The 27,890-nt window shown below is 40.4% G+C and overlaps 1 protein-coding gene across 7 annotated transcripts in view; it reads left to right on the forward strand.

The window, feature by feature from the left end:
* The window catches only part of COL11A1 (collagen type XI alpha 1 chain), a 279,532-nt gene that overhangs the window by 112,658 nt on the left and 138,984 nt on the right, over positions 1-27,890 (forward strand). For all 7 annotated transcript variants that reach the window (XM_056523433.1, XM_056523427.1, XM_056523431.1 and 4 more), the window contains 10 exons: positions 640-681; positions 4,124-4,186; positions 4,358-4,432; positions 5,685-5,768; positions 9,163-9,219; positions 19,939-19,992; positions 20,551-20,604; positions 22,359-22,412; positions 24,501-24,554; positions 25,201-25,254. In XM_056523433.1, the coding sequence (XP_056379408.1) occupies positions 640-681; positions 4,124-4,186; positions 4,358-4,432; positions 5,685-5,768; positions 9,163-9,219; positions 19,939-19,992; positions 20,551-20,604; positions 22,359-22,412; positions 24,501-24,554; positions 25,201-25,254 (591 nt within the window). The remainder of the gene's footprint in view (positions 1-639; positions 682-4,123; positions 4,187-4,357; positions 4,433-5,684; positions 5,769-9,162; positions 9,220-19,938; positions 19,993-20,550; positions 20,605-22,358; positions 22,413-24,500; positions 24,555-25,200; positions 25,255-27,890) is intronic.

Here is a 27,890-nt window from a genome sequence, read left to right on the forward strand (position 1 = left end):
ATAGGCTAGCTACGGGTCATCTGGTCAACTGGTGCTCTCTGGCTAACAAAACATGTGACTTTAACATGTGACAACCATTATCATGTGATCAATAATCATGTGACCATATCAAAGGTCCTTTACAACATAATATACAATTATACAGATTATAGGGGTACAATGCAGGTGAGCCCTGGGGACGTGCAGGGACTCAACCTGACAGGACTGTGAGATGCATTTCCCGTACTGGGACATCACATATAGTAACAATTCTAATATGATGTCTGCTCTTCACGACTCTTTAGTCCAGCGTTTCCCAACCAGGGTGAATCCAGCTATGGCAAAACTACAACTCTCAGCATGCCAAAGGCTGTCCGGGCATGCTGGGAGTTGTAGTTTTGCAACAGCTGGAGGCACCCTGGTTGGGAAACACTGCGTTAGTCACCGAGAGTTAAATACCAATTATTTCCAAAGGATAAGATAACCTTGCCGGTACCCGCGCCGGTCATTCGGAGACTCAATCATTTTGACGTTTTCTCTAATGTTTCTTCATTCCTGACTCTGCACTTAAAGTAATTCTGACCGCGGTGGCTTGAATAGCGCGGTATCGATGGAGTCTCGCTTTCTTCTCATTATTGTAATGCGCTTTTTGTTTTTCAGGGAATGCTGATTGAAGGACCCCCAGGACTGGAAGGACCCGCAGTATGTATCCAATTATTGCTTTAGAAATTCCAATATTTTTTTATAGTCGATTCGAAGAAAGAGCTGAAGAAGAATAAAGAAACCAATGGAATCTTTGGAGAATTCCTATTCTATTCTATCCTTGAATGAAGGTTCTTGGGTGTTACATTCTGTTGCACTGTTCCCCAATCTGTGGCCACAACTCCCATCATGCCCTGATAACTGGGGCGCTACAGCTTGGGGAACACTAATTTATACTCTACCATGATAGGTTCCGCACCTCCCTGCACAAACCCCGGGTACTCCTCCATGGGCAGGGTACCGGCTGTTTACGGCTCTGCGGGCAGATACCTTGGCTAACGCCAAGGGGGATGCCGGGAGCATTTGTGGTCCCTTAGGGACATCGAACCTGGAACCTCGCAGGTTCCTTTTGGTCCGGAGGCGAAGGGTAAGGCTTGTTGGGGGGCATTTCACCTGTTGGAGAAGGGTTTGTGATAGACCGCATCCTTTGTGCACGTTTTTTTAGTGTAACACGTTTGCACTTTTTCTTGCACTTTGAGTGAGAACGTTCCTCGGCTCTTAGATAAAAAACCATGATATGTCATTGTCCTGGTAATCCGGGGTCAAGTCCTGGGAAAAAGTGGGAACTCACCCAAGATTTCCACCCAATGACTGGTCCTGCAGGACTTCTGCTAATGGGAACAGTAGGGGGCATTAATAATTTTTTTAGAGCTGTTTTTTGTGTAGTTTCGTCTCTATTTTGGCGCAGCACTGCACCTCAGGCTATTTTTTTGCGACTTTTTGGTTTACACCTTTTTTAAACGAGTAGTCCAGTCCTAAAAAACGTATCCCCTATCCTAAGGATAGGGAATAATTTTCAGATCGCAGGGGGTTCTGACCGCTGGGGCCCCCCGCGAACTCCTGTACGGGGCCTCGGCAGCCCGCGGGAAGGGGGCGTGTTGACCACCGCATGAAGTGGCGGCTGATACGCCCCCTCAATACAACTCTATGGCAGAGCCGGAGCACTGCTTTCGGCAATTTCCGGCTCTGCCATAGCGCTGTATTAATGGGGTGTGTCGGCCGCCACCTGGTCAACACGCCCCCTTCCCTCGGGCTGCCGGGGCCCTGTACAGGAGATCGTGGGGGGCCCCAGCGGTCGGACCCCCCGTAATCTGAAACTTATCCCCTATCCTTAGGATAGGGGATAAGTTTTTCAGGACTGGACTACTCCTTCAAAAAAAGTGTGTACAGACCGGCTGTTAAGGTTAGTCTTGTTCAGTGGTGATGAATTTATCAATTGCAACTTTTTTTAAAAGTCACAAAAAAACACCAAAAAGTCACAAAACCACACCAGCCCAGACTTAGCTTTGTGAAGAGTGAAATTTCAGAAAATGTGTACCTTCACAAAATGTATCAAAAAAAGTGCAGGAACTCGCTTCCCATGTGTTCCTGTAGGACTTGAGCCCTGCTGGTAATGCATTGACAGTGAAGAGTGGCAACATTTTTGTGCAAGTCTTCCTTTTGGGCAAAAATTGCGCAACTTTTTCAACTTTATGGGGGAGATTTATCAAAACTTGTGCAGAGGAAAAGTCACCCAGTTGCCAATACAATTTTGCACAGTTTTTGATTAAATCTCCCCCTATGTGTTGGGTTTTTATTAGTGCAGAATGTTGTTTAAGACTTGCATGATTCCACTCTATTTACTATCGGGACACACAGATTCATAGGTCGCGAAAGTTTTCTGACCAGATTTTAATTGCTGGAAATTTCCAACCATTTATTCACAAGATTTTCTGTAATTTCAATAGTAAAAAGGTCGATTGTGAGAATACATCCCATTTCAGGCTGGCTAAGCGACTTTTTCGGAGGTTTGGGGTTTATCTTGCCTCTGAAATAAAATTGATAATGCAGCGTACATTTTCTATGAATCCTCTTGGCTGAGGGTCAGGTGTTTGATCATTGTTATGACCCGGTCATCTAATCAGACTACTAGTGCTGGAGGTCACATAGGTGAACTGATTGCACTCCTAAGTGGGTTGGTGTCAGTTCACGCTACATGGAGTTTTAAAGAGTTTTCTTAATCAGAGTCCATTTTTTTCGGGGTTGTGGGATTAATTTGCAAAAGATCTGCTGCAGAGACACAATTTGTGGAGCAATGAGCCAAATTATGGCCCACTGCACCACATTTTGGCTAAAAACCCAATAAAAGCGGGTTTGGGTTTACAATCAGGGCCAAGCCAGCGCCTCTCAATAAAACAGGGACTAAAGAAACACTGCAGACTTTTATTTTATTCATTATATAGTGCAGCATTTTCTATTATTAGAGAATTATGTAGAGGTTCTTGTGTATGCCTTGTGTTTACCCGTTTTAGCTAATTTACCAGGCATGGGGTTTTCAGTCATTTCTGATTGCAATTCCATAGCTGAAATGAAATTGATAATGCAGCCTACATTTTCTATGAATCCTATTGGCTGAGAGTCAGGTGTTTGATCACTGTCATGACCCGGTCATCTAATCAGTCTGTTAGTGGTGGAGGTCACATAGGTGAACTGATTGCACTCCTAAGTGGGTTGGCGTAAGTTCACACTACATGGAGAAGAATTGCCCTTAGGAGAAAACGATTTGACCAATAATCAAAATTGAGTTGATTACACCTCTTCAGTATCTAGGGCAGTGTTTCCCAACCAGTGTGCCTCCAGCTGTTGCAAAACTACAACATCCAGCATGCCCGGACAGCCAACGGCTGTCCGGGCATGCTGGAAGTTGTAGTTTAGCAACAGCTGGAGACACCCTGGTTGGGAAACACTTAAAATGGGGGCATATTTACAGTGAACCTGCTACACATTTTGCAGAAGAGTCTACATGTATCGCATTACTTGTTGCAAATCAACAATTTCCCCACATCTTTATTATTATTATTATTGTTATTATATTATTAATAATAATGAATAATAATTAATAATAATAATAAATAATAATTGTTTTTAATAATTTATAATTAAATAATAATAATAATAAAATAATTAGAGATGAGCGAACTTACAGTAAATTCGATTCGTCACGAACTTCTCGGCTCGGCAGTTGATGACTTTTCCTGCGTAAATTAGTTCAGCCTTCAGGTGCTCCGGTGGGCTGGAAAAGGTGGATACAGTTCTAGGAAAGAGTCTCCTAGGACTGTATCTACCTTTTCCAGCCCACCGGAGCACCGGAAAGCTGAACTAATTTATGCAGGAAAAGCCATCAACTGCCGAGCCGAGAAGTTCGCAACGAATCGAATTTACTGTAAGTTCGCTCATCTCTAAAAATAATAATAATAATAATTAATAATAATAATAATTAATAATAATAATTAATAATTAAATAATAATAATAATATTATTATTATTATTATCATAATCATTTTATACCTTTATGACATGACATCTATTTTATTTTATTTATTTATTTATTTTTTCTATCTAGGGTCTTACCGGCCCTCCTGGCTTGCAAGGCCCATCTGGCCCATCTGGAGACCCTGGTGAGAGAGTAAGTGCTGTCAACAGTTCCTTCTTCTATATTCTTGTGTATCTTATACATTTTGCATAGGATTTAAAGTACACAGTAGAATACATCTAAATCTTGGGTGTCATAAAATATATTATACTAAGCATATAAACTACTCTTTGCTTTGTGACCTAATATGTTCCTCCTCCATAGGGTCCACCTGGACGTCCTGGACTCCCCGGTGCTGATGGTTTACCTGGACCTCCCGGCACTATGCTAATGTTACCTGTAAGTTCCCATATTAAGTGACCATAGTCCATGTAATGGATGTTTCCGGTTCTTCATTGTTCATAGTAGTGTGGGTGTCCCAGAAAAAATATTTAAATAGGCCTCCTGTTATGGTGTCCTCCCCCCCCCCCCCAAGGTCAAGTGTTTATTTCCCCTTTGCTTCCCATGACCCATTGGTAAATACTTTGTCCATCAATTTGCAAACAATGCTGCAGTTCCCTGGAGAGATAAGTTCTGTGAAGTTTCTTACCAATAGAAAAATTAATTTGACCAACCAGGATGTGGCCCCCCTCTCTCTAAGGGCCCCATTGCAGCTACATGTTCCACCATTATGGTACATACATGGTCTATAGACAGGGTCGGCTCATGGTGAACTCTGTAAAAGAGTTCAAAACGGGGCTGGATGCATTTTTGGAGAATAATAACATTAATGGTTATGAATACTAGATTTAAAGGGACAGAAGGTTGATCCAGGGATTTATTCTGATGCCATATTTGGAGTCGGGAAGGAATTTTTACCTCTAGTATGAGGGTTTTTTGCCTTCCTCTGGATCAACTCAGTAGGGACTTATTAGGGTTATAGGTTGAACTTGATGGACTCTGGTCTTTTTTCAACCTTATGAACTATGTTACTATGTTACATGCTGGGAGTTGTAGTTTTACAACAGCTGGAGACACTGTTCGGAAAACACTGGGCTATGTACATATAGTCTGGACCTGCTGATTCCAGCAAGACCGGCTGATCTTGTATGTGATTGCCTTTCAATCCCTTAAAGGTACTCAAGGGAACTTAACCCATAGCCCATCTTTTCTCTCAATTTTTTAGCTATCTAGAGCAGTTTCCCTAGTTGTCACTTATATGCAGGGAGGTAGGAAAATACCTCATCTAGCCATCCACTCCGTATCTGTCCAAGTCCCTCTCTGAAAGCAGCCCCCACCCTCCTGAGAGACATGGACCATGTGGTTTCTGCCCTGCACTGATGACTCATTCTCCCTTTAGTGCTGAGAGCTGGAAGGTGTGTTCAGCCTTATCCAATCAGACACTGAATCTCTCTTTGCTACTCAGAATAGGAGGGTAGGGGCTGCTCTCATAGAGTGAGCTGGATGGCAGAGCAGAGCTGCAATGATTCCTGGGAAATGTGAATTTGCTGTTACAGAGTAGAGTAAAGAAACGCAATATATACAAATGCAAGGTTTTTATAGGTGAAGCGACGTTTGTATTCTGACTTTATATCTGTGTATTTCCTTCCAGTTCCGGTATACTGGAGATGGAGACAAGGGACCCCCTATATCTGCTCAGGAAGCCCAAGCCCAGGCCATTCTCCAGCAGGCTCGTGTAAGTAATAAAAGACTGCGCTCTGAGTATATGAATGTATTTATTCCTTATCTAGTTGCAAATTTAGTTTAAATAAATAGTTATAGTCTTCGGATCTGGAACATTTTTGGAATATCCACAATATCTGCCATAAAGGCTCCCAGACTCACTCCTACCTTTTTGTGGTCACTGGAAGTAGTTAGGAGGCCAAAAAACAGCCAAGCAGCTGTTTCATACAGTTTCCATAGATTCCATTGACATTAACAGTAGTTGTGCAAACAGCGTAGCATCGTGAGCTCTGTTGTTTCTGTAACTCTTAGAGTTATGTGTATATGGATACAGGGTAGCTGGTGATTCTATGCTCTTTAAAAGGGGTACTCAGCTGGAAAACATTTTTTTTTTTTTTTTTTTAATCAACTGGTACCAGAAAATTAAACAGATTTGTAAATTACTTCTATTTAAAAATCTTAATCCTTCCAGTACTTATCAGCTGCTGTATGCTCCACTGGAAGTTATTTTCTTTTGAATTTCTTTTCTGTCTGACCACAGTGCTCTCTGCTGACACCTCTGTCCATGTCAGGAACTGTCCAGAGCAGGAGAGGTTTGCTATGGGGATTTGCTCCTACTCTGGACAGTTCCTGATACGGACAGAGGTGTCAGCAGAGAGCACTGTGGTCAGACTGAAAAGAACTCCAGAAAGAAATACAATTTCCTGTGGTGCATACAGTAGCTGAAAAGTACAGGAAGGATTATTCTTATTTTTAAATAGAACTAATTAAAAAATTTGTTGAACTTTCTGGCACCAGTTGATAAAAAAAAAAAATAAATAAATAAAAAAAAAAAAAAAAAAAAAATATATATATATATATATATATATATATATATATATATATATATAATTTTTATTTTTATTTTTGTTTTTTTATTTTATTAATGGGGGTTATCTAGGACAAAACTTTTGGCTCCAGAAAGTTAAACAGATTTTTAAATTACTTCTATTAAAAAAAATCTTAATCCTTTCAGTACTTATGAGCTTCTGAAGTTGAGTTGTTCTTTTCTGTCTAAGTGCTCTCTGATGACACCTGTCTCGGGAACTGTCCAGAGTAGAAACAAATCCCCATAGCAAACCTCTTCTACTCTGTGCAGTTCCCGAGAAAAGCAGAGATGTCAGCAGAGAGCACTGTTGCCAGACAGAATAGAACAACTCAACTTCAGCAGCTGATAATTATTGGAAGGATTAAGACTTTTTTTATAAAAGTAATATACAAATCTGTTTAACTTTCTGGAGCCAGTTGATTGACATATATATATATATATATATATATATATATATATATATATAGCAACAGGAGAATACAGCAGCACACTGCTGGCACAAAGATATAGATGAAACATGAGTATATAGATAAAACATGAAAAGCTATACAGCTGTGGTGCAATAAATGAAAATATGAAACTATGAAATTATGAGGTACTTAGCTTGCAAATTTGGCGCCAAATAGCGTGGACCGTCCCACCAGGGTAAGGTGACCTCATTCTGGGACGGACCCTACACACTGTGTATATGCCTCTGTGTGAACAGTACAGCAGGCATTGCAAGATCTGAAACATCCAAGGCACCTTATATACACCTAATAGAGGTGGGTGGGGTGCAAGAGCCAACATGGAGGTAGCCACTCCCCCGTATGTGTAATACAACCAAAGAATAAGTTGGCCAGCACTATTGATCCAAACTATTGTAAAGACCTAGCTTACAGGTGCAGGCTGCTGGGCTAAATATACAGCAACAGGAGAATACAGCAGCACACTGCTAGCACAAAGATATAGATAAAACATGAGTATATAGATAGAACATGAAAATCTATACAGCTGTAGTGCAATAAATGAAAATATGAAACTATGAAATTATGAGGTACTTAGCTTGCAAATTTGGCGCCAAATAGCGTGGACCGTCCCACCACGGTAATATGGATATAAGTTTTTCCTGGAATACCCCTTTAAGCAACTCCCATTGAAGTCAATGGGAGTTATGTAAATTGTTAAAACAGAAGGCTTTCCAGACATCTTTGGCAGCCAGTTGCAGATGTAGAAGAAAGGGGGCCTTATTGCAAAATAGGCATTCTATATTGGGGTCTGATTAAGCCCCCAGGACTGAAAGGTCTGGTGTTTGTTGCCCCTTTGCTTTCCATACTCCATTGGTCAATACCTCCCTCCATTAATTTGCAGACAGTGCAGTTCCCTTGAGAGAGGAGTTCTGCACAGTTTCTTACCAATAGAAAAAAGATTGGGACCAACCAGGATGGGGCCCCTCTATCCAAGGGCCCCATAGCAGCTGCATTGTCTGCCACTATGGTATGTTCACCCTTGGCCTCATGCAAGCTGGAAGGGGCTGAGGAGCTCTTGTTCTCAAGGAAGGTCCAAGAGCTTCTACCTGCATCAGATATTTATGGAATACCCTATGAATAGGCCATAAATGTCTCAGATGGGAATACCCCAAATTCCCTACAGTGTCCTGATATGTTTGCAAAACCCACAGGCTGCAGTTCTCATCACAACCACTGGGTGGCCACATAGAGACATAGATGATGGCATAAACAACTCCTGATAGAGTATTGAGAAATAATGTATTCTTTTTAAAGGGCACCTCTCATCAAATAAACTGTTGATATATTTTAGATGAATGAATGTTGAATAACTTTCCAATAGCATGTTAATGAAAAATATGCTTCTTTCTATTGTATTTTTCCCGATCAGTCCTGTCAGCAAGCATTTCTGACTCATGCTGGAGTCCTAAACACTCAGAGCTGCCAGCCTGCTTTGTTCACAGCCAAACAGGCTGTGAACAAAGCAGGCTGGCAGCTCTGAGTGTTCTCCTTTGTGAACAAAGCAGAATGGCAGCTCGTAGTGTTTAGGACTCCAGCATGAGTCTGAAATGCTTGCTGCCAGGACTGGTAGGGAGACCCCTAGTGGTCATTTCTTCAAAGTGGAAAATTAAATAGAAAGAAGCATATTTTTTAATAACATGCAATTGTAAAGTTAGTCTGCATACATTAATCTATAATATATCAAAAGTTTTTTTGATGAGAGGTACCCTTTAAAGCTTTCACAGCAAGCTTTTAGAAAATGTCGTTCCAAGAAGATAAGGAAGGAGAAGCCCATACCAAGAACTATGATTAAGTTTTGTAACCAGGGTACCTCCCGCTGTTGCCAAACTACAACTCCCAGCATGCCCGGACAGCCAAAGGCTGTCCGGGCATGCTGGGAGTTGTAGTTTTGCAACAGATGGGGGCACCCTAGTTGGGAAACAGTGTCCCAGACAAAACATATGTGTTATGTATATAGTACAATACAGTTATGTATTAGATGAAGTGTTTATGTACTGCGCTAAATGTATCATTCGTTGTCTTTCTTAAAGATTGCCATGAGAGGTCCTCCCGGTCCAATGGGTCTGACAGGAAGATCTGGTCCAGTGGTACGTAACTTATTAAATTGAACGCTCATTACTGTATTACTTATAACAGCCCTATTGTATCCTGAAGCGACGTCACATGTCCATGTACAATACAAAGAGTTAATAAATAAATATACATAAATTATACAGTCGTCATGCTGAAATCAACCTGAATCTTATGATCGTTCGCACAATGACAAAATGTAAAAAAAAAAAAAATGTTCATTATTATTTTTTTTAAGCTCAACATTGCGTGGAAATTCTGCCGTGTGAACATTCCCTAAAACCGCGATCATATGACGGAAATTCCGCGTACCTGCGTGAATTCTGCATCCGCATTGGTTCTGTGCAGAATTCTGCAGTTTTTAAAAGGTGTACTCCGGTGATGAACTTTTTTTATTTTATTTTTTTAAATCAACTGGTGCCAAAAAGTTAAACAGATTTGTAAATTACTTCTATTAAAAAAAACGTAATCCTTCCAGTACTTATTAGCTGCTGAATACTACAGAGGAAATTCTTTTCTTTTTGGAACACGGAGCTCTCTACTGACATCACGAGCACAGTGCTCTCTGCTGACATCTCTGTCCATTTGAAGAACTGTACCAGAGTAGGAGAGAAATCCCCATAGCAAACATATGCTGCTCTGGACAGTTCCTAAAATCGACAGAGATGTCAGCAGAGAGCACTGTGGTCATGATGTCAGCAGAGAGCTCTGTGTTCCAAAAAGAAACAGAGCAGCTAATAAGTACTGGAAGGATTAAGATTTTTTAATAGAGGCCATTTACAAATCTGTTTAACTTTTTGGCACCAGTTGATTAAAAAAAAAAAAAAAAAAGTTTTCCACCGGATTACCCCTTTAAACACATGCAGAATCGGTGCGGAATTAGTGCAGAATCCTTACAGAAATTTCTGTACGGATTCTGCATTTCAATAAAAAGATAGATTTTATTTAATTAAACAAAGATAGTTTGTGCTGATTCTGTGCGGAATCTGCATGCATTCTGTGTGACTTCCGCACAAATTCAGCAGAATGTCAGCCCCATTGACTTCAATGGGATTCCGCAGCCGGAAAAAAAAAAAAAAAAAGTCTGGTCTTATATATTTTTTTCCGGACCGCGGAAAACAGAATTTCAGCAGCAGAATTCCGCATGCGGAAATTCTGCTGTGTGAATGACATTGCAAAATCCCATTAAAGTTAATGGACAATAAATTCATGCGGAAATCTGTGCAGAAATTCCGCACGGAATTTCCGTCGTATGAACGCGGCCTAAGAGAGAACGCGAGAGTCCTGCTCACTGCGCCTACAGGGGCTTATTGACAGCCTCCTCTATAGTCCAGTGTTTCCCAACTAGTGTGCCTCCAGCTGTTGCAAAACTACAACTCCCAGCATGCCCGGACAGCCAACGGCTGTCCGGGCATGCTGGGAGTTGCAGTTTTGCAACAGCTGGAGGCAGACTGGCTGAGAAACACCGGTCTATATTAAAGTCTAGTGATGAGCGGCAGGGGCTATTTTCGAATTTGCGATTTTTCGGGAATATATTGACCATTCGTCCTATCTTCGCGAAGTTCGTTCTCTTTTTTTTCATATTTTTTCCTATTCATATTCGCTACGTTCGTTCTCTTTTTTTTCATGCGAAAATTTGCCTAAAAATTTGCCTAAAAATTTGCATGTGAAAAAAAAAACGAATATTCGCCATTACGAATACCTAGCACTTTATTCTAAATATTCGCAAAATCGCGAAGCGACAATATTCGCGATAAAAATTTGCATGACTAATATTCCTGCTCAACACTATTAATGACCAGAACGAGTTCCCAATCCTCAGCGCTAGTAAATCCCACGATACGACCGCCACATTGTAGCTGTTTAGTAAACATTAAACTGTCACAACAGATAATCTCGTCTCCTGCCACTCAGTCAAACACAAGGATGATGCGAATAAATATCCCGTCGCCTCCTACGAGCGGAATGAACACTTTGCATTCAGCTTTGGCCTAGTTTCCCCCCCCCCCCCTTTTCGCTTTTTTTTTTTTTTCCATGGCCTATTAACTCATAATAGAAAATGTATCTTTGCAGAGTTTTAATAGGTCTGCCGCCATTCCGAACAAAATAAATGATTATTTTTTTTATTTTTTTTTTATTTTATTTGATTATTTTGTGCCCTTTTCTGTTTACAAAAGAAAAGTTATTGATTGCGGTCGTTAAAAGTGAAATTAGCATTTTATTTATTTATTTATTCCTAATTTTTTATTTTTTTTTAGTTAGAGCCATTTAATTAACACTTTGCTAACGCGCACATTGCGCCGCATATTTTATCCGAGAGAGAATCTATTGTATCGAAAACAATTCCGTGACCCATTAAAGCCTAGACGACGCCGGCCGCATTGATTGCCGCTACAGTGTTATGATTAGACATTTTGCCTAATGAAGTTTATGAGCTCGAAAGAAATGAAACAAGCAATCGAGAGGCGTAAAAAAAAAAAAAAAAACGCGCTAATGCGGCTCGCAAATAGCTATACACGACTCCTATAATGTAGCGAAACTTTAGACGGTGTAATGGAATCTGATTAAAACTGTGTGACTATGGGCTGTTGTTTAGCTAAATGGAGCGGTCTAAGGATAATGTCAAAGGGGGTGACGTGTCTCCTTGAGGAGCATAGGGTATGTTCACACTGCGGAATGTGCGCAATTCCGCTTTGCTGAACAGAATTGCAGAATTTCGCTGTAATTCCGACGAAATTGCTGCAGAAATTCATCTGAATCCTGTGTTATCAAAACACAGAATTCCGCTGAAATTCATGCCCTATTGATTTCAATGGGATTCCGCCGCCGAAATCCGCAAAATATAAGACTAGCCTTGTATTTTGACGGTATACGGAAAGCAGAATTTCTGCTGTCTGAATAGGACTGCGGAATCCCATTCTAAGCAATGTGAAGTAAATTATGGCGGAATTTCTGTTGGAATTCCGCATTTAAAGGAGATCTCCGGCAAATAATAACTTATCCCTTATCGACAGGATAGGGGATAAGTAGCCGATTGTGGGAGGGGGGTTGGAGTTTGACAGTTGGGCCCCCCCCCCCCCGCGATCATCGGGACTGGCCCCGGCACTCAGTAAGGGGCGTGTGCTGCAGCCAACACGCGCTCCCTTCGCTCTTATAGGAGCGCCAAAAAGACCCGAGTACAGCTCTTGGGTCCTTTCAGCGCTCCCTTAGAAATTAATGGAGCGCATGCCATCTACCGGTAGACAACATGCGCTTCTCATTTTGAGTGCCGGGGTCCCATCCCGGTGATTGCGATATGCCCCGGTGGTCAAAGCCCCCGCGATCAGCTACTTTTTCCCTATCCTGCTAATAGGGGTTTAGTTATATTTTGCTGGAGTACTCCTTTAAATTCTGTCATGTAAACCTAGCCAAAGCCTTGCAATGCTCTCTGGGGGAAAAAATGTATCCAGAAGTGAAAGAGCCAGCTCTCTAGTGCCACCTATTGGAAGGAATTAACCTTATGCACACCATTTTTTTGGGGGGGAGGTAGGAGGGGGAATGGCTGCAATTTTTGACTGACAGCCAGAAGTGGACCAGCAGGAAGGAGAAGAACAAGTTCTGCCTGAATCAATTGTTGTGGCATTTTATCAAAAATTTAGCATGATAAGCCATCAATATGAGATTATTAGGGTCTGACTTCTACCACTACACTGATCAGCTGACTAAAGGGACCTCAATCTTCATGGTATCCGGGGGAACAGCGCCATACATTTTGTAGTGGCTACTCTCGATACTGCAGCTGTCAGCAACTTCATCCCATTCAAGTGAAAGGGAACTGAGCTGTAATACCAGATACAACCACTAGGACTGTACTGAGCTGTAGTACCAGATACAACCACTAGGACTGTACTGAGCTGTAGTACCAGATACAACCACTAGGACTGTACTGAGCTGTAGTATCAGATACAACCACTAGGACTGTACTGAGCTGTAGTACCAGATACAACCACTAGGACTGTACTGAGCTGTAGTATCAGATACAACCACTAGGACTGTACTGAGCTGTAGTACCAGATACAACCACTAGGACTGTACTGAGCTGTAGTACCAGATACAACCACTAGGACTGTACTGAGCTGTAATACCAGATACAACCACTAGGACTGTACTGAGCTGTAGTATCAGATACAACCACTAGGACTGTACTGAGCTGTAGTACCAGATACAACCACTAGGACTGTACTGAGCTGTAGTACCAGATACAACCACTAGGACTGTACTGAGCTGTAGTACCAGATACAACCACTAGGACTGTACTGAGCTGTAATACCAGATACAACCACTAGGACTGTACTGAGCTGTAGTACCAGATACAACCACTAGGACTGTACTGAGCTGTAGTACCAGATACAACCACTAGGAGCTGTGGCCAGTAAACAAAGTTGTAAAAATCTTGTTTATCCTGACAGGACTCCTAAAAGAGACTGTGAGGGTCCTGCTACACCTACACGGGCTAAATGATAGCCTTCTCTATAGACCAGTGTTTCCCAACCAGTGTGCTTCCAGTTGTTGCAAAACTACAATTTCCAGCCTGCCCAGACAGCCGAAGGCTGTCTGGGCATGCTGGGAGTTGTAGTTTTACAACAGCTGAAAGCACACTGGTTGGGAAGCTTTGCTATGAACTTACTAATACAATATGAGTTGTCGATCATCCTGTGTGAGCCGGACTCTCACTATCATACTTAGGAGTCCTGCCAGGATTTAGTCAGAACTATTGCTCCGAATCATATAAACCTGTATATCACAGAGCTCAGCAAAACATTTGACAGGTTTCTTTTAAAGGGGTATTCCAAGCAAAAACTTTGTTTTATATATATATATATATATATATATATATATCAACTGGCTCCGGAAAGTTAAACAGATTTGTAAATTACTTCTATTAAAAAATCTTAATCCTTCCAATAGTTATTAGCTTCTGAAGTTTTCTGTCTAACTGCTCAATGATGATGTCACATCCCGGGAGCTGTGCATGATGGGAGAATATCCCCATAGGAACTGCACAGCTCCCGGGACGTGAGTCATCAGAGAGCAGTTAGACAGAAAACAGCAACTCAACTTCAGAAGCTAATAACTATTGGAAGGATTAAGATTTTTTTTAATAGAAGTAATTTACAAATCTGTTTAACTTTCCGGAGCCAGTTGATATGTAAAAAAAAGTTTTTGCCTGGAATACCCCTTTAACCCCTTAGTGACCGTCCGTACATTTTCTTTACGGTGTTTACTAAGGAGCGTTAGGCTATGCTACTGCTTATTTTGGGTGGGCAAAAAAAACTGTCCGGCATGGGTCTCCTGTGCTGTTTGTCGCAGGATATCATCTGTCTTTTGACAGCTGAGCCCCCCACAGCGTTCACTACCAGGAATTGAAAAACCTTCCAACCTGGCAGTTTAACCCCTAAGATGCCACAGTCAATGAAAGGTGTTGTCCTATCCAGGATAGGGGATCATTGTCTGATTGCGGGGGATGGAACTGGTTTCGGACGTGCCCCACCAATCACCAGCTGTGGCAGGACAACAATGTAGCCGGTGATCGGCGGAGCGAGCCCTCACTCCTGCGACCAGTTTGTCTTGAAAGGTGGGAGTCGGAGTGCTCCGAAGTAAGAGACGGGCCCCATTCTGGAAATCACAGGGCGTTCCAGTGGTCCCTGTAGATAGGTGATACATTTTGAATACCTGGAGTACCCCTTGTTGGTCAATCATTTTACTGTATCATACAGAATTCAATACAGTGGTCCCTCAACATACGATAGTAATCCGTTCCAAATGGACCATCGTTTGTTGAAACCATCGTATGTTGAGGGATCCGTGCAATGTAAAGTATAGGACAGTGGTCTACAACCTGCGGACCTCCAGATGTTGCAAAACTACAACACCCAGCATGCCCGGACAGCCAATGGCTGTCCGGGCATGCTGGGAGTTGTAGTTTTGCAACATCTGGAGGTCCGCAGATTGAAGACCACTAGTATTGGAGGTTGTACTCACCTGTCCACGCCGCTCCGGACCGTCACCGCTCGTCACCGCTGCCCTGGATGTCGCCGTCCATCGCTGTTGCCGCGTCCCCGAGGTGTCCCCGATGCTCCGGCAAGGCCTCTGCTTCCCCAGCATCCGCGCTCTCCGTCACCGCCATCACGTTGCTACGCACGCCGATCCTATTGGATGACGGGACGGCGTGCGCAGCGACGTGATGACGACGATGGAGAGCGTCGACGATGCAGGGGATCCCAAAAAGGACGTGCCGGAGCCCCGAGGACAGGTAAGTGATCGTCAGCGGAGCACACGGGGCACCGTAAACGGCTATCCGGTGGCAGCTGAAGCAGTCTGCGCTGCCGGATAGCCGTTTATGCGATGGCCCCGACATACAAAAGCATCGTATGTTGATGCTGCCTTCAACATGCGATGGCCTCTGAGAGGCCATCGTATGTAGAAATGATCGTATGTCGGGGCCATCGTAGGTCGGGGGGGTCACTGTATTAGGGTCCATGCAAATGTATATGATCTGCTGCAAAAAGTTTTCTTTATTTACAAAATACATATCCTACTTAGAAAAGTCCACATTAGACATAACCTGGCGAGACATGCCAATACATAGGGAAGCGGCAGAAGACAGAAGGCCGGAGCTCCTGGTGCAGTCTAGAGGCGTGGGGCGTTTGGAATATTAGTTCTGCAGTATTACTGCCTCTAGCTGCCGCCATATGAGATATTAATCCATGTTTATAAAGCAGCGAGGACGCCTCAGAGAGCTGTTTAGATCTCGCACCACAAGGCGGCTGTAGACGTCCAGCTATTTTATTAGGCAGGAGCAGAGCACAGCCTCAGGACCTGACAACAATGCAGCCGCCGTGATGGGATTTTAGGCCCCACTTGAGGCTTTTTAGCGGAATCTGTATTTTAGGAATCATTGTTCTGCATTGATACATAAGAAACATAAACAGGAGACACAGAAGAAACATTGATACATAAGAAACATAAACAGAAGATACAGAGGAAACATTGATACATAAAAATCAGAAGATACTTTATCTGTATTTAGGAAGTATTTTGATGCATTGATACATGATAAACATAAACAGAGGAAACATTGATACATAAAAAAAACCAGAAGATACTTTATCTGTATTTAGGAATTATTGTTCTGCATTGATACATAAGAAACACAAACAGAAGATACAGAAGAAACATTAACAGAAGACGCAGAAGAAATAGTAATACATAATAAAAACAAAAGGAAAAATAGCCAGCACAACAACCTAATACACAGGTGCCCGCTGCTGTGGCAAATACAAAATGTACAAAAAAGAAAAGAAAATTGCAACAGCACTCTTGGTCAAAAAATGGAGGCTCTTAGCGCACTTTTTGATCAAAATGTGTCCCCCCCATCCACCACGCGGAGGTGGCCTCATATCGGATGGGACCCTAACATGATAAGTCACCTCTGCTGTGCATATAGCCTCTGACTGTGTGACATGTTGGATCAGCCATTGACTAAACCACCTCCAGTCTGAGAGGGGTGGGGTGCACGGCTAAAGAGGGTGCCACACCCCCCAACTTAGAAAGTAAAAACAAAAGGAAAAATAGCCAGCACAACAACCTAATACACAGGTGCCCGCTGCTGTGGCAAATACAAAATGTACAGTGGTGTTGCAGTAATACATAAGAAACACAAGATACTGTATTTGTATTTAGGAAGTATTTTGATGCATTGATACATGATAAACATAAACAGAAGAAACATTGATACATAAGAAATCTAAACATTGATACATAAGAAACATAAACAGAAGATACAGAGGAAACATTGATACATAAAAAAAACAGAAGATACTTTATCTGTATTTAGGAATTATTGTTCTGCATTGATACATAAGAAACACAAACAGAAGACACAGAAGAAATAGTAATACATAAGAATCACAAGATACTGTATCTGTATTTAGGAATTATTTTGATGCATTGATACATGATAAACATAAACAGAAGAAACATTGATACATAAAAAAACATAAACAGAGGAAACATTGATACATAAAAAACATAAACAGAGGAAACATTGATACATAAAAAACATAAACAGAGGAAACATTGATACATAAAAAAACAGAAGATACTTTATCTGTATTTAGGAATTATTGTTCCACATTGATACATAAGAAACACAAACAGAAGATACAGAAGAAGAAAACGTACAGTGACCCCCCGACCTACGATGGCCCCGACATATGATCATTTCAGCATACGATCACTCTCAGAGGCCATCACATGTTGAAGGCAGCATCAACATACGATGTTTTTGTATGTCGGGGCCATCAAATAAACTGCTATCCGGCAGCGCAGACTGCTTCAGCTTCCACCGTATATTTATGGTGCCCAGTGTGGTCCGCTGACAATCACTTACCTGTCCTCGGGGCTCCGGCGCGTCCTCTTCGGGATCCCCTGCATCGTCGGTGCTCTCCATCGTCATCATCACGTCGCTGTGCACGCCGTCCCGTCATCCAATAGGAGCGGTGTGTGTAGCGACGTGATGGCGGCGACGGAGAGCGAGGATGCCGGGGAAGCAGAGGCCTTGCCGGAGCGTCGGGGACACCCCGGGGACGCGGCGACAGCGATGGAAGGCGACATCCCGGGCAGCGGTGACGGTCCGGAGCGGCAGGGACATGTGAGTATAACCTCCAATGCCAGTGGTCTTCAACCTGCGGACCTCCAGATGTTGCAAAACTACAACCCCTAGCATGCCCGGACAGCCGTTGGCTGTTCGGGCATGCTGGGTGTTGTAGTTTTGCAACATCTGGAGGTCCGCAGGTTGTAGACCACTGTCCTATACTTCACATTGCACGGATCCCTCAACATACGATGGTTTCAACAAACGATGGTCCATTTGGAACGGATTACCATATGATGAGAAACAAAAGATACTGTGTCTGTATTTAGGAATTATTTTTAGGCATTGATACATGATAAACATAAACAGAAGATACAGGAGAAACATTGATACATAAGAAAAAGAAGATATAAGAGAAACAAAAATACCATTGATATGTAAAATATAACCATAAGAAACAGAAGAAACATTTGGGAAGATTTATTAAAAACCTGTACAAAGGAAACATTGACCAGTTGCCCATAGCAACCAATAAGATCGCTTCTTTATAAATTAAATCTGATTGGTTGCTATGGGCAACTGTTCAATTTTTGATAAATCTCCCTCATTTTTATATAAGAAACATAAAATACAGAAGAAACATAAAAAAAGCATTGAAATATAACAAACATAAACAGAAGATACAGAAGAAACATTGATACATAAGAAACAGAAGATATAGAAAAAACCGAAGAGATACATAAACAAAAGATACAATGAAATGTAAGAAATTAGAGTTGAGCGAACTTACAGTAAATTTGATTCGTCACGAACTTCTCGGCTCGACAGTTGATGACTTTTCCTGCATAAATTAGTTCAGCTTTCAGGTGCTCCGGTGGGCTGGAAAAGGTGGATACAGTCCTAGGAGACTCTTTCCTAGGACTGTATCCACCTTTTCCAGCCCATGGGAGCACCTGAAGGCTGAACTAAAGTCATCAACTGCCGAGCCGAGAAGTTTGTGACAAATCGAATTTACTGTAAGTTCGCTCAACTATAGTAAGAAACATTAAAGGGGTTATCCAGGAAAAAAAACTTTTTTTTTTATATATCAACTGGCTCCAGAAAGTTTTTCAGATTTGTATATTACTTCTATTAAAAAATCTTAATCCTTTCAGTACTTATGAGCTTCTGAAGTTAAGGTTGTTCTTTTCTGTCTAAGTGCTCTCTGATGACACGTGTCTCGGGAACCGCCCAGTTTAGAAGAGGTTTGCTATGGGAATTTGCTTCTAAACTGGGCGGTTCCCGAGACACGTGTCATCAGAGAGCACTTAGACAGAAAAGAACAATCTTAACTTCAGAAGCTCATAAGTACTGAAAGGATTAAGATTTTTTAATAGAAGTAATTTACAAATCTGTTTAACTTTCTGGAGCCAGTTGATATATATATATATATATATATATATATATATATATATATATATATAAAGTTTTTTCCTGGATGACCCCTTTAACAATAGATACAGAAATAAAAAAAATAAAAAAAAAACCTTGATACATAAGAAACATAAACATAACATACAGAAGAGACATTGATACATTAGAGAAATAAGATACAGAAACGACTGACGAAACAATGATACATGGGAAACATAAACATAAGATACTATTAAGAAATAGAAAAACAGCTGTTTTATTCACAAAACAGCGCCACTCCTGTCTTCAGGTTGTGTGTGGTATTACAGCTCAGTGTCACTGAAGTTTATGGAGCCAAATTGTAATACCACACCCAACCTGAGGACAGGGGTGGCACTGTTTTTGGAAGAAATTAGCTCTATTTTTCTTTTCCGGGATAACCCTGTCCGGTTTGACTTCTTTCAGTGATGATAATACGATGTATTACTGCATATAATAGTCACCCTGCTTTATTATAAGACAATACACTTATTGAGCTGAGATTTTTAAAGACGTTCAATTGGGATCTAGTATCAAAGGCTTTTTTTCAAGGACGGCTGAAAATGTTGTCAGACAGTACAATGCTCTCCTATACCTTACATTACAGTGAAGATGTTGTAATACAGAAGAAGTTTGTATCAACATTTTTCTCTTGTGTTCTCTTATACAGGGTTCACCTGGTTCTCCAGGAATTAAAGGTGAATCAGGAGATCCAGGCCCACAGGTAAGTTATTTTTTATGTCTGTGATGTCTTATCCCAGTGTTTTCCAACCATAAAATAATAATAATAATAATAATTATTATTATTATTATTATTGATAATAATAATAATACTTATTATTATTTCTGATAATAATAATAATATCAATTAATAGTATTATTATTATTAATAATAATAATAATTAATTATATTATTTATTTTACGATAAAAGCATTATATATATATATATATATATATATATATATATATATATTTGGCATTTGGACGTCTATGTAGAATGCACTTAGAAGAGTGATTTCCCAACCAGAGTGACTCCAGCTGTTGCAAAACTACGACTCCCAGCATGCCCGGACAGCCGTTGGCTGTCCGGGCATGCTGGGAGTTGTAGTTTTGCAACAGCTGGAGGCACCCTGGTTGGGAAATCACTCTTCTTAGTCCATTCATCCACACAGGATGGAGATGTGGAGATTCTCTCTGTGGGTTCTCTACGCCACATACCTGCACAGTCAGGCTTCAGTAGTTTTCCCAGTGACATTCCTATTTTTTTTTTCCATTTTGCAGGGTCCTAGAGGAATACAAGGTTCACCTGGATCTATGGGTAAAGCTGGCAAAAGGGTGAGAACTGAATTCTTTATCCTGCTATACTCCCTGGATATATGTTATATATGTACGGAAATATAGTCAGTCACAGGAGATAGCTAGGGAATGGGTAACGTGAAAATACAATAGTAAAGGAGAATGGACATGACATACTGGAATATGATAATAAAATAGATAGATAGATGATAGATAGATATGAGATAGATAGATAGATATGAGAAATAGATAGATTGATAGATATGAGATAGATAGATATGAGAGATAGATAGATAGATAGATAGATAGATAGATAGATAGATAGATAGATAGATAGTAAGTTAAAATAGAGAAGAAATTTTTGGCAGCACACATGAAGGAGGGGGGTGCACGCTGGATAACCCGGTCCCAGGTCCGAAGTAGATATGCAAAGAAGCGGCGGCACACCGATTTCCAAGTGAAAAAATGGATGGCTTTTATTTCAACCAAACATCTATAGGAGCGACGTTTCGCCTGTCTCACACAGGCATTGTCAAGCCTGTGTGAGACAGGCGAAACGTCGCTCCTATAGATGTTTGGTTGAAATAAAAGCCATCCATTTTTTCACTTGGAAATCGGTGTGCCGCCGCTTCTTTGCATAGATAGATAGATAGATAGATATGAGAGATAGATAGATACATAGATAGAGAGATAGATAGGAGATAGATAGATAGATAACTAGATAGATAGATATGAGATAGATATGAGATAGATAGATATGAGAGATAGATAGATAGATATGAGATAGATAGATAGATAGATTTGAGAAAGATTTGAGATAGATATATAGATATGAGATAGATAGATAGATAGATATTAGATAGATAGATAGATAGATAGATATGTGATAGATATGAGATAGATAGATAGATATGAGATAGATAGAGAGATAGATAGATATGAAATAGATAGATAAATAGATATGAGATAGATAGATAGATAGATAGATATGAGATAGATAGATAGATAGATAGATAGATATGAGATAGATAGATAGATAGATAGATAGATAAATAGATATGAGATAGATAGATAGATAGATATGAGATAAATATATATATGAGATAGATAGATAGATATGAAATAGATAGATAAATAGATATGAAATAGATAGATAAATAGATATGAGATAGATAGATAGATAGATATGAGAGAGATAGATAGATAGATAAATAGATATGAGATAGATAGATAGATAGATAGATAGATATGAGATAGATATATATATATATATATATATGAGATAGATAGATATGAAATAGATAGATAAATAGATATGAAATAGATAGATAAATAGATATGAGATAGATAGATCGATAGATAGATATGAGATAGATAGATAAATAGATATGAGATAGATAGATAAATATGAGATAGATATATATATGAGATAGATAGATAGATAGATAGATATGAAATAGATAGATAAATAGATATGAAATAGATAGATAAATAGATATGAAATAGATAGATAAATAAATATGAGATAGATAGATAAATAGATATGAGATAGATAGATAAATATGAGATAGATATATATATATGAGATAGATAGATAGATAGATAGATATGAAATAGATAGATAAATAGATATGAAATAGATAGATAAATAGATATGAAATAGATAGATAAATAGATATGAGATAGATATGAGACGGATAAACAGTTATGGGAATCTTCATAGGAAAGAACACTTCCTTGTGATGATATCAGTCGCTATATGAGAATGAATGTGATTTCTGTATTTATTTCAGGGACGCCCTGGAGCTGATGGAGCCCGCGGGATGCCTGGAGAGCCTGGCTCTAAGGTATGATCACATCAATGTCCACTTTACTTTTTGGAAAAATGCTGTAAAATGTCCTGTGAATGGAGATTAGAAAATGTCCTGCTATATGTTTCATGCCCGGTTTAGTTCATTTGGTTGTTGGATTTCATTTGGGCCAAATACATTTGATCTGAATAAACCTTTTTTTGCCCTAAAAGTTATGACGCTCTGAGGTCTCCTAGGACTGAATCCAACCGTATCCAAGCTCTTTACCACCAAGACAGCATAGCCTTTTTTTTTAATTAGAGCTAGTAGGTCCCTAAAATATACTACTAACCTTCACTGGACCCTAATCCCCAACCTTTAGTCCAACAACTACATTTGTAGCCAATAATGTGGACTAAATAAATTCTGTGTGAACCAAAAGAGCCACGTTTGCCCTAAAAAGACATGTATGACATTCTATGGTCTCCTAGGACTGTATCCAACTATAACCAAGCTCTTTAATGCCATGACAGCACAGCATAGCCTCATCCCCAAATTAGGGTCAATTGGTCCCTAACCTAATCCTACTCACCTTAACTGAACCCTAATCCCCAACCTATAGTCTGATCACTAAGAGGGATATTGATCAAAACCTGTGTAGAGGAAGAGTGGGGCAGTTACCCATAGCAACCAATCAGATGGCTTCTTTCATTTTTCACAAGTCTCTTTAAAAATGAAAGAAGCGATCTGATTGGTTGCTATGAGCAACTGCACCACTCTTCCTCTACACAGGTTTTGATAAATCTCCCACTAAATTGGTGGCCACCACTTTGAATAATTCACCCAAAACAAGTTCCATTAGCCCTTAGCTAGATTCCATATTTTTTTGCCCAAATTTGGAACTAATTAGTTTGTCTTTTAGTTTGCAGTTTAAAGGGGTACTCCGCCCCTAGACATCTTATCCCCTATGCAAAGGATAGGGGATAAGACATCTGAGCGCGGGGGTCCCGCCGCTGCACCCGGCGTTCGCTTAAAGAGTCAGGTGCAGTGCCGGAGGCTCGTTACTTCACGATCACACCCACTCATGACGTCACGGCCACGCCCCCTCAATGCAAGTCTATGGGAGGGGGCGTGACGGCTGTCACGCCCCCTCCCATAGACTTGCATTGAGGGGGCGTGGTCGTGATGTCATAAGCAGGGCGTGGCCGTGACATCACAAGCAGGGCGTGGCCGTGATGTCACACACAAACAGGGCGTGGCCGTGATGTCACACACAAACAGGGCGTGGCCGTGACGTCACAAGCAGGGCGTGTCCATGACGTCACAAGCAGGGCGTGGCAGTGGCATCACAAGCAGGGCGTGGCCGTGACGTCACAAGCAGGGTGTGTCCATGACGTCACAAGCAGGGCGTGGCCGTGACGTCACAAGCAGGGCGTGGCAGTGGCATCACAAGCAGGGCGTGTCCATGACGTCACAAGCAGGGTGTGTCCATGACGTCACAAGCAGGGCGTGGCCGTAACGTCACAAGCAGGGCATGGCAGTGGCATCACAAGCAGGGCGTGGCCGTGACGTCACAAGCAGGGCGTGGTTGTGACATCACAAGCAGGGCGTGGCCGTGACGTCACAAGTAGGGCGTGGTTGTGACATCACAAGCAGGGCGTGGCCGTGACGTCACAAGCAGGGCGTGGCCGTGATGTCACGAGCCTCCACCCCGCATCGCCAGTCATCCGGCACGGAGCGAACTTCGCTCCATGCACCGGATGTCTGGGGTGCTGCAGCCGAGATCGCGGGGGTCCCCCCGCAATCAGTCATCTTATCCTCTATCCTTTGGATAGGGGATAAGATGTCTAGGGGCAAAGTTCCCCTTTAAATCAGCAAAAAAAAAAATTAAGAATTAAACCTGTTCTGCGCATATTATAATTTCAGGTATTTTTCTCCCATAGGCCTCCCTAGACTACAGGTCCTTAACACATCATTAAAAAAAAAAAATCAGAAAAAATGATTTAAAAAAACATAGGCGTTATAGATAGCAAAAAAGGCACAAAAGCTTAGAGATATATTTGGGATGAAGCTGCCCATTCATCCTTACGCCTTTACCATTGTGTTTAGTTAGCGGCTTCTTATTTTATCTTTATCGCTTCGCAGGGTGACAGAGGGTTTGACGGCCTTCCAGGTCTTCCCGGTGAGAAGGGGCACAGGGTGAGTCATTCCTTGGCATGGCGCCATTGCCTTTGTTTTCTTCCTTTCACATGATTGATTTTGTGTTTTCCTTCTGTTTCCCCTGATGTCTCCAGCAGAGGGCGCTTTCTCCTTTCTGGCTCTTGTATTCCTGATATTGTATTATAACAAAACAAATAACCCAGCGCCATTCTTCCCCAATGTGTTTACGCTTCTGTGTGCGGTTACTATACAAGGACTTTTTGTGCATTCGTTTAGAGCACGCTTTACACATTCTATTGATGTATGTGACTTATTTGGTTTATGTGTCGCATAGACCTTTTCTTTGGTTGTAATTACCCTTTCGGAAATTGATAGTTAATGCATTTTACAAGTAAACACAATCATTTACCTTCAGCGTAGACCGAGGCCCCTGTATCCCTATGAAATACACTCTTAATACGAGAAAAATTAGGTGGACTGTCATGATTTATGGGGTATGAAGTGCGGCTGACTCAGAAGCTCGGCGGGTTTCTTTTTAGTTTGCTAGGCTGAGATGCCTCATCGACTTATTCTTGTATATTCAGTGTCTCAAATATTTTTCTTTGCAGTGCTAGGCAGAAATGACAGCGGTAACAAACCCTGCATTAATACTATGTAATGATCTCAAATATTTTCCTTTTTTTAGGGTGACAAGGGTCCTCAGGGCCCACCTGGTCCTCCTGGTGAAGATGGAGAAAGGGTAAGGAACAGGAATGTGTGGGATGTACATACATACACATTGGCATTATACTGTCCTTTATAAAGATGGGCATGTAGCCAGATATTACCAACATGTTAAATATAGAGACATAGACACTTTTTATCTGAATATTTATTCCACAATTCTGCTTTCCAGTCCCGAATAATACTTCCATATAATGCTTACTTAGTACAGACTTTCAGTGCCCAAAAAGCACCGTACAAGGCTTAAAAATATATCTAAACCGAACAATACCACCCTATAATACCTAAATAATATTTTTTACATTATTAAAAAAAAAAAAAAAAACACCATGCTATGCTTCCATAATAACTATATAAAACTATATATAACTATAATAACTATATAAAATGATTTATTATTCAAATAATACCCCTGTGCATTGCCTACATAATACTGCTATACTATGTCCAAATAATACCCTTGTACATTGCCTACATAATACTGCTATACTATGTCCAAGTAATACCCTTGTACATTGCCTACATAATACTGCTATACTATGTCCAAATAATACCCCTATGCATTGCCTACATAATACTGCTATACTATGTCCAAATAATACCCTTGTACATTGCCTACATAATACTGCTATACTATGTCCAAGTAATACCCTTGTACATTGCCTACATAATACTGCTATACTGTATCCAAATAATACCCTTGTACATTGCCTACATAATACTGCTATACTGTATCCAAATAATACCCTTATACATTGCCTACATAATACTGCGATACTATAATACCCTTGTGCATTGCCTACATAATACTGCTATACTATGTCCAAATAATACCCCTATGCATTGCCTACATAATACTGCTATACTATGTCCAAATAATACCCTTGTACATTGCCTACATAATACTGCTATACTATGTCCAAGTAATACCCTTGTACATTGCCTACATAATACTGCTATACTATGTCCAAATAATACCCTTGTGCATTGCCTACATAATACTGCTATACTATGTTCAAATAATACCTCTATGCATTGCCTACATAATACTGCTATACTATGTCCAAATAATACCTTTGTACATTTCCTACATAATACTGCTATACTATGTCCAAATAATACCCCTATGCATTGCCTACATAATACTGCTATACTATATCCAAATAATACCCTTGTACATTACCTACATAATACTGCTATACTATATCCAAATAATGCCCTTGTGCATTGCCTATATAATACTGCTATACTGTATCCAAATAATACCCTTGTACATTGCCTACATAATACTGCTATACTATGTCCAAATAATACCCTTGTACATTGCCTACATAATACTGCTATACTATGTCCAAATAATACCCTTGTACATTGCCTACATAATACTGCTATACTATGTCCAAGTAATACCCTTGTACATTGCCTACATAATACTGCTATACTATGTCCAAATAATACCCTTGTACATTGCCTACATAATACTGCGATACTATAATACCCTTGTGCATTGCCTACATAATACTGCTATACTATGTTCAAATAATACCTCTATGCATTGCCTACATAATACTGCTATACTATGTCCAAATAATACCTTTGTACATTACCTACATAATACTGCTATACTATGTCCAAATAATACCCCTATGCATTGCCTACATAATACTGCTATACTATATCCAAATAATGCCCTTGTGCATTGCCTATATAATACTGCTATACTGTATCCAAATAATACCCTTGTACATTGCCTACATAATACTGCTATACTATGTCCAAATAATACCCTTGTACATTGCCTACATAATACTGCTATACTATGTCCAAATAATACCCTTGTACATTGCCTACATAATACTGCTATACTATGTCCAAATAATACCCTTGTACATTGCCTACATAATACTGCTATGCTTTATCCACGTAATACCTCATTATTGTGCCTAAATAATACGGCTATACTATATCCAAAAAATACCCCCATGCAATGCCTATATAATTCATATTCATTATAATACTGCTATACTTTATCCCAAAAAATACCCCCATGCAATGTCCATATAATTCATATTCATTATAATACTGCTATGCTTTATCCAAGTAAATACCTCATTATTGTGTCTAAATAATACGGCTATACTTTATCCCCCAAAAATACCCCCATACAGTGCCTACATAATTCATATTTTCTTCAGATCATATCATCATATTGTGATTGTGCCTAAATAATACCACTATACATTATCCCAATAATAACGCCATACTATGCTTTCATAATACCACTATTCATTATCCAAATAATACTATCACACATTGCCTACATAATACTGCTATACTTTTTCTAAATAATACCCTCGTACATTGCCTTTATAATACTGCTATAATTTATGTAATTAATACCCTTGTACATTGCCTACTTCAGTGTTTCCCAACCAAGGTGCCTCCAGCTGTTTCAAAACTACAACTCCCAGCATGCCCGGACAGCCGAAGGCTGTCCGGGCATGTTGGAAGTTGTAGTTTTGGAACAGCTGGAGGCACACTGGTTGGGAAACACTGGCCTACATAATACTGCTATACTTTAGCCAAATAATTCCACCATACAATTTTCACATAATACTGCCACTCATTATCCAAATAATACCGCCATACAAT

The sequence above is a fragment of the Hyla sarda genome, chromosome 6 (genome assembly GCF_029499605.1).
Source record: "Hyla sarda isolate aHylSar1 chromosome 6, aHylSar1.hap1, whole genome shotgun sequence".
Taxonomy (NCBI): domain Eukaryota; kingdom Metazoa; phylum Chordata; class Amphibia; order Anura; family Hylidae; genus Hyla; species Hyla sarda.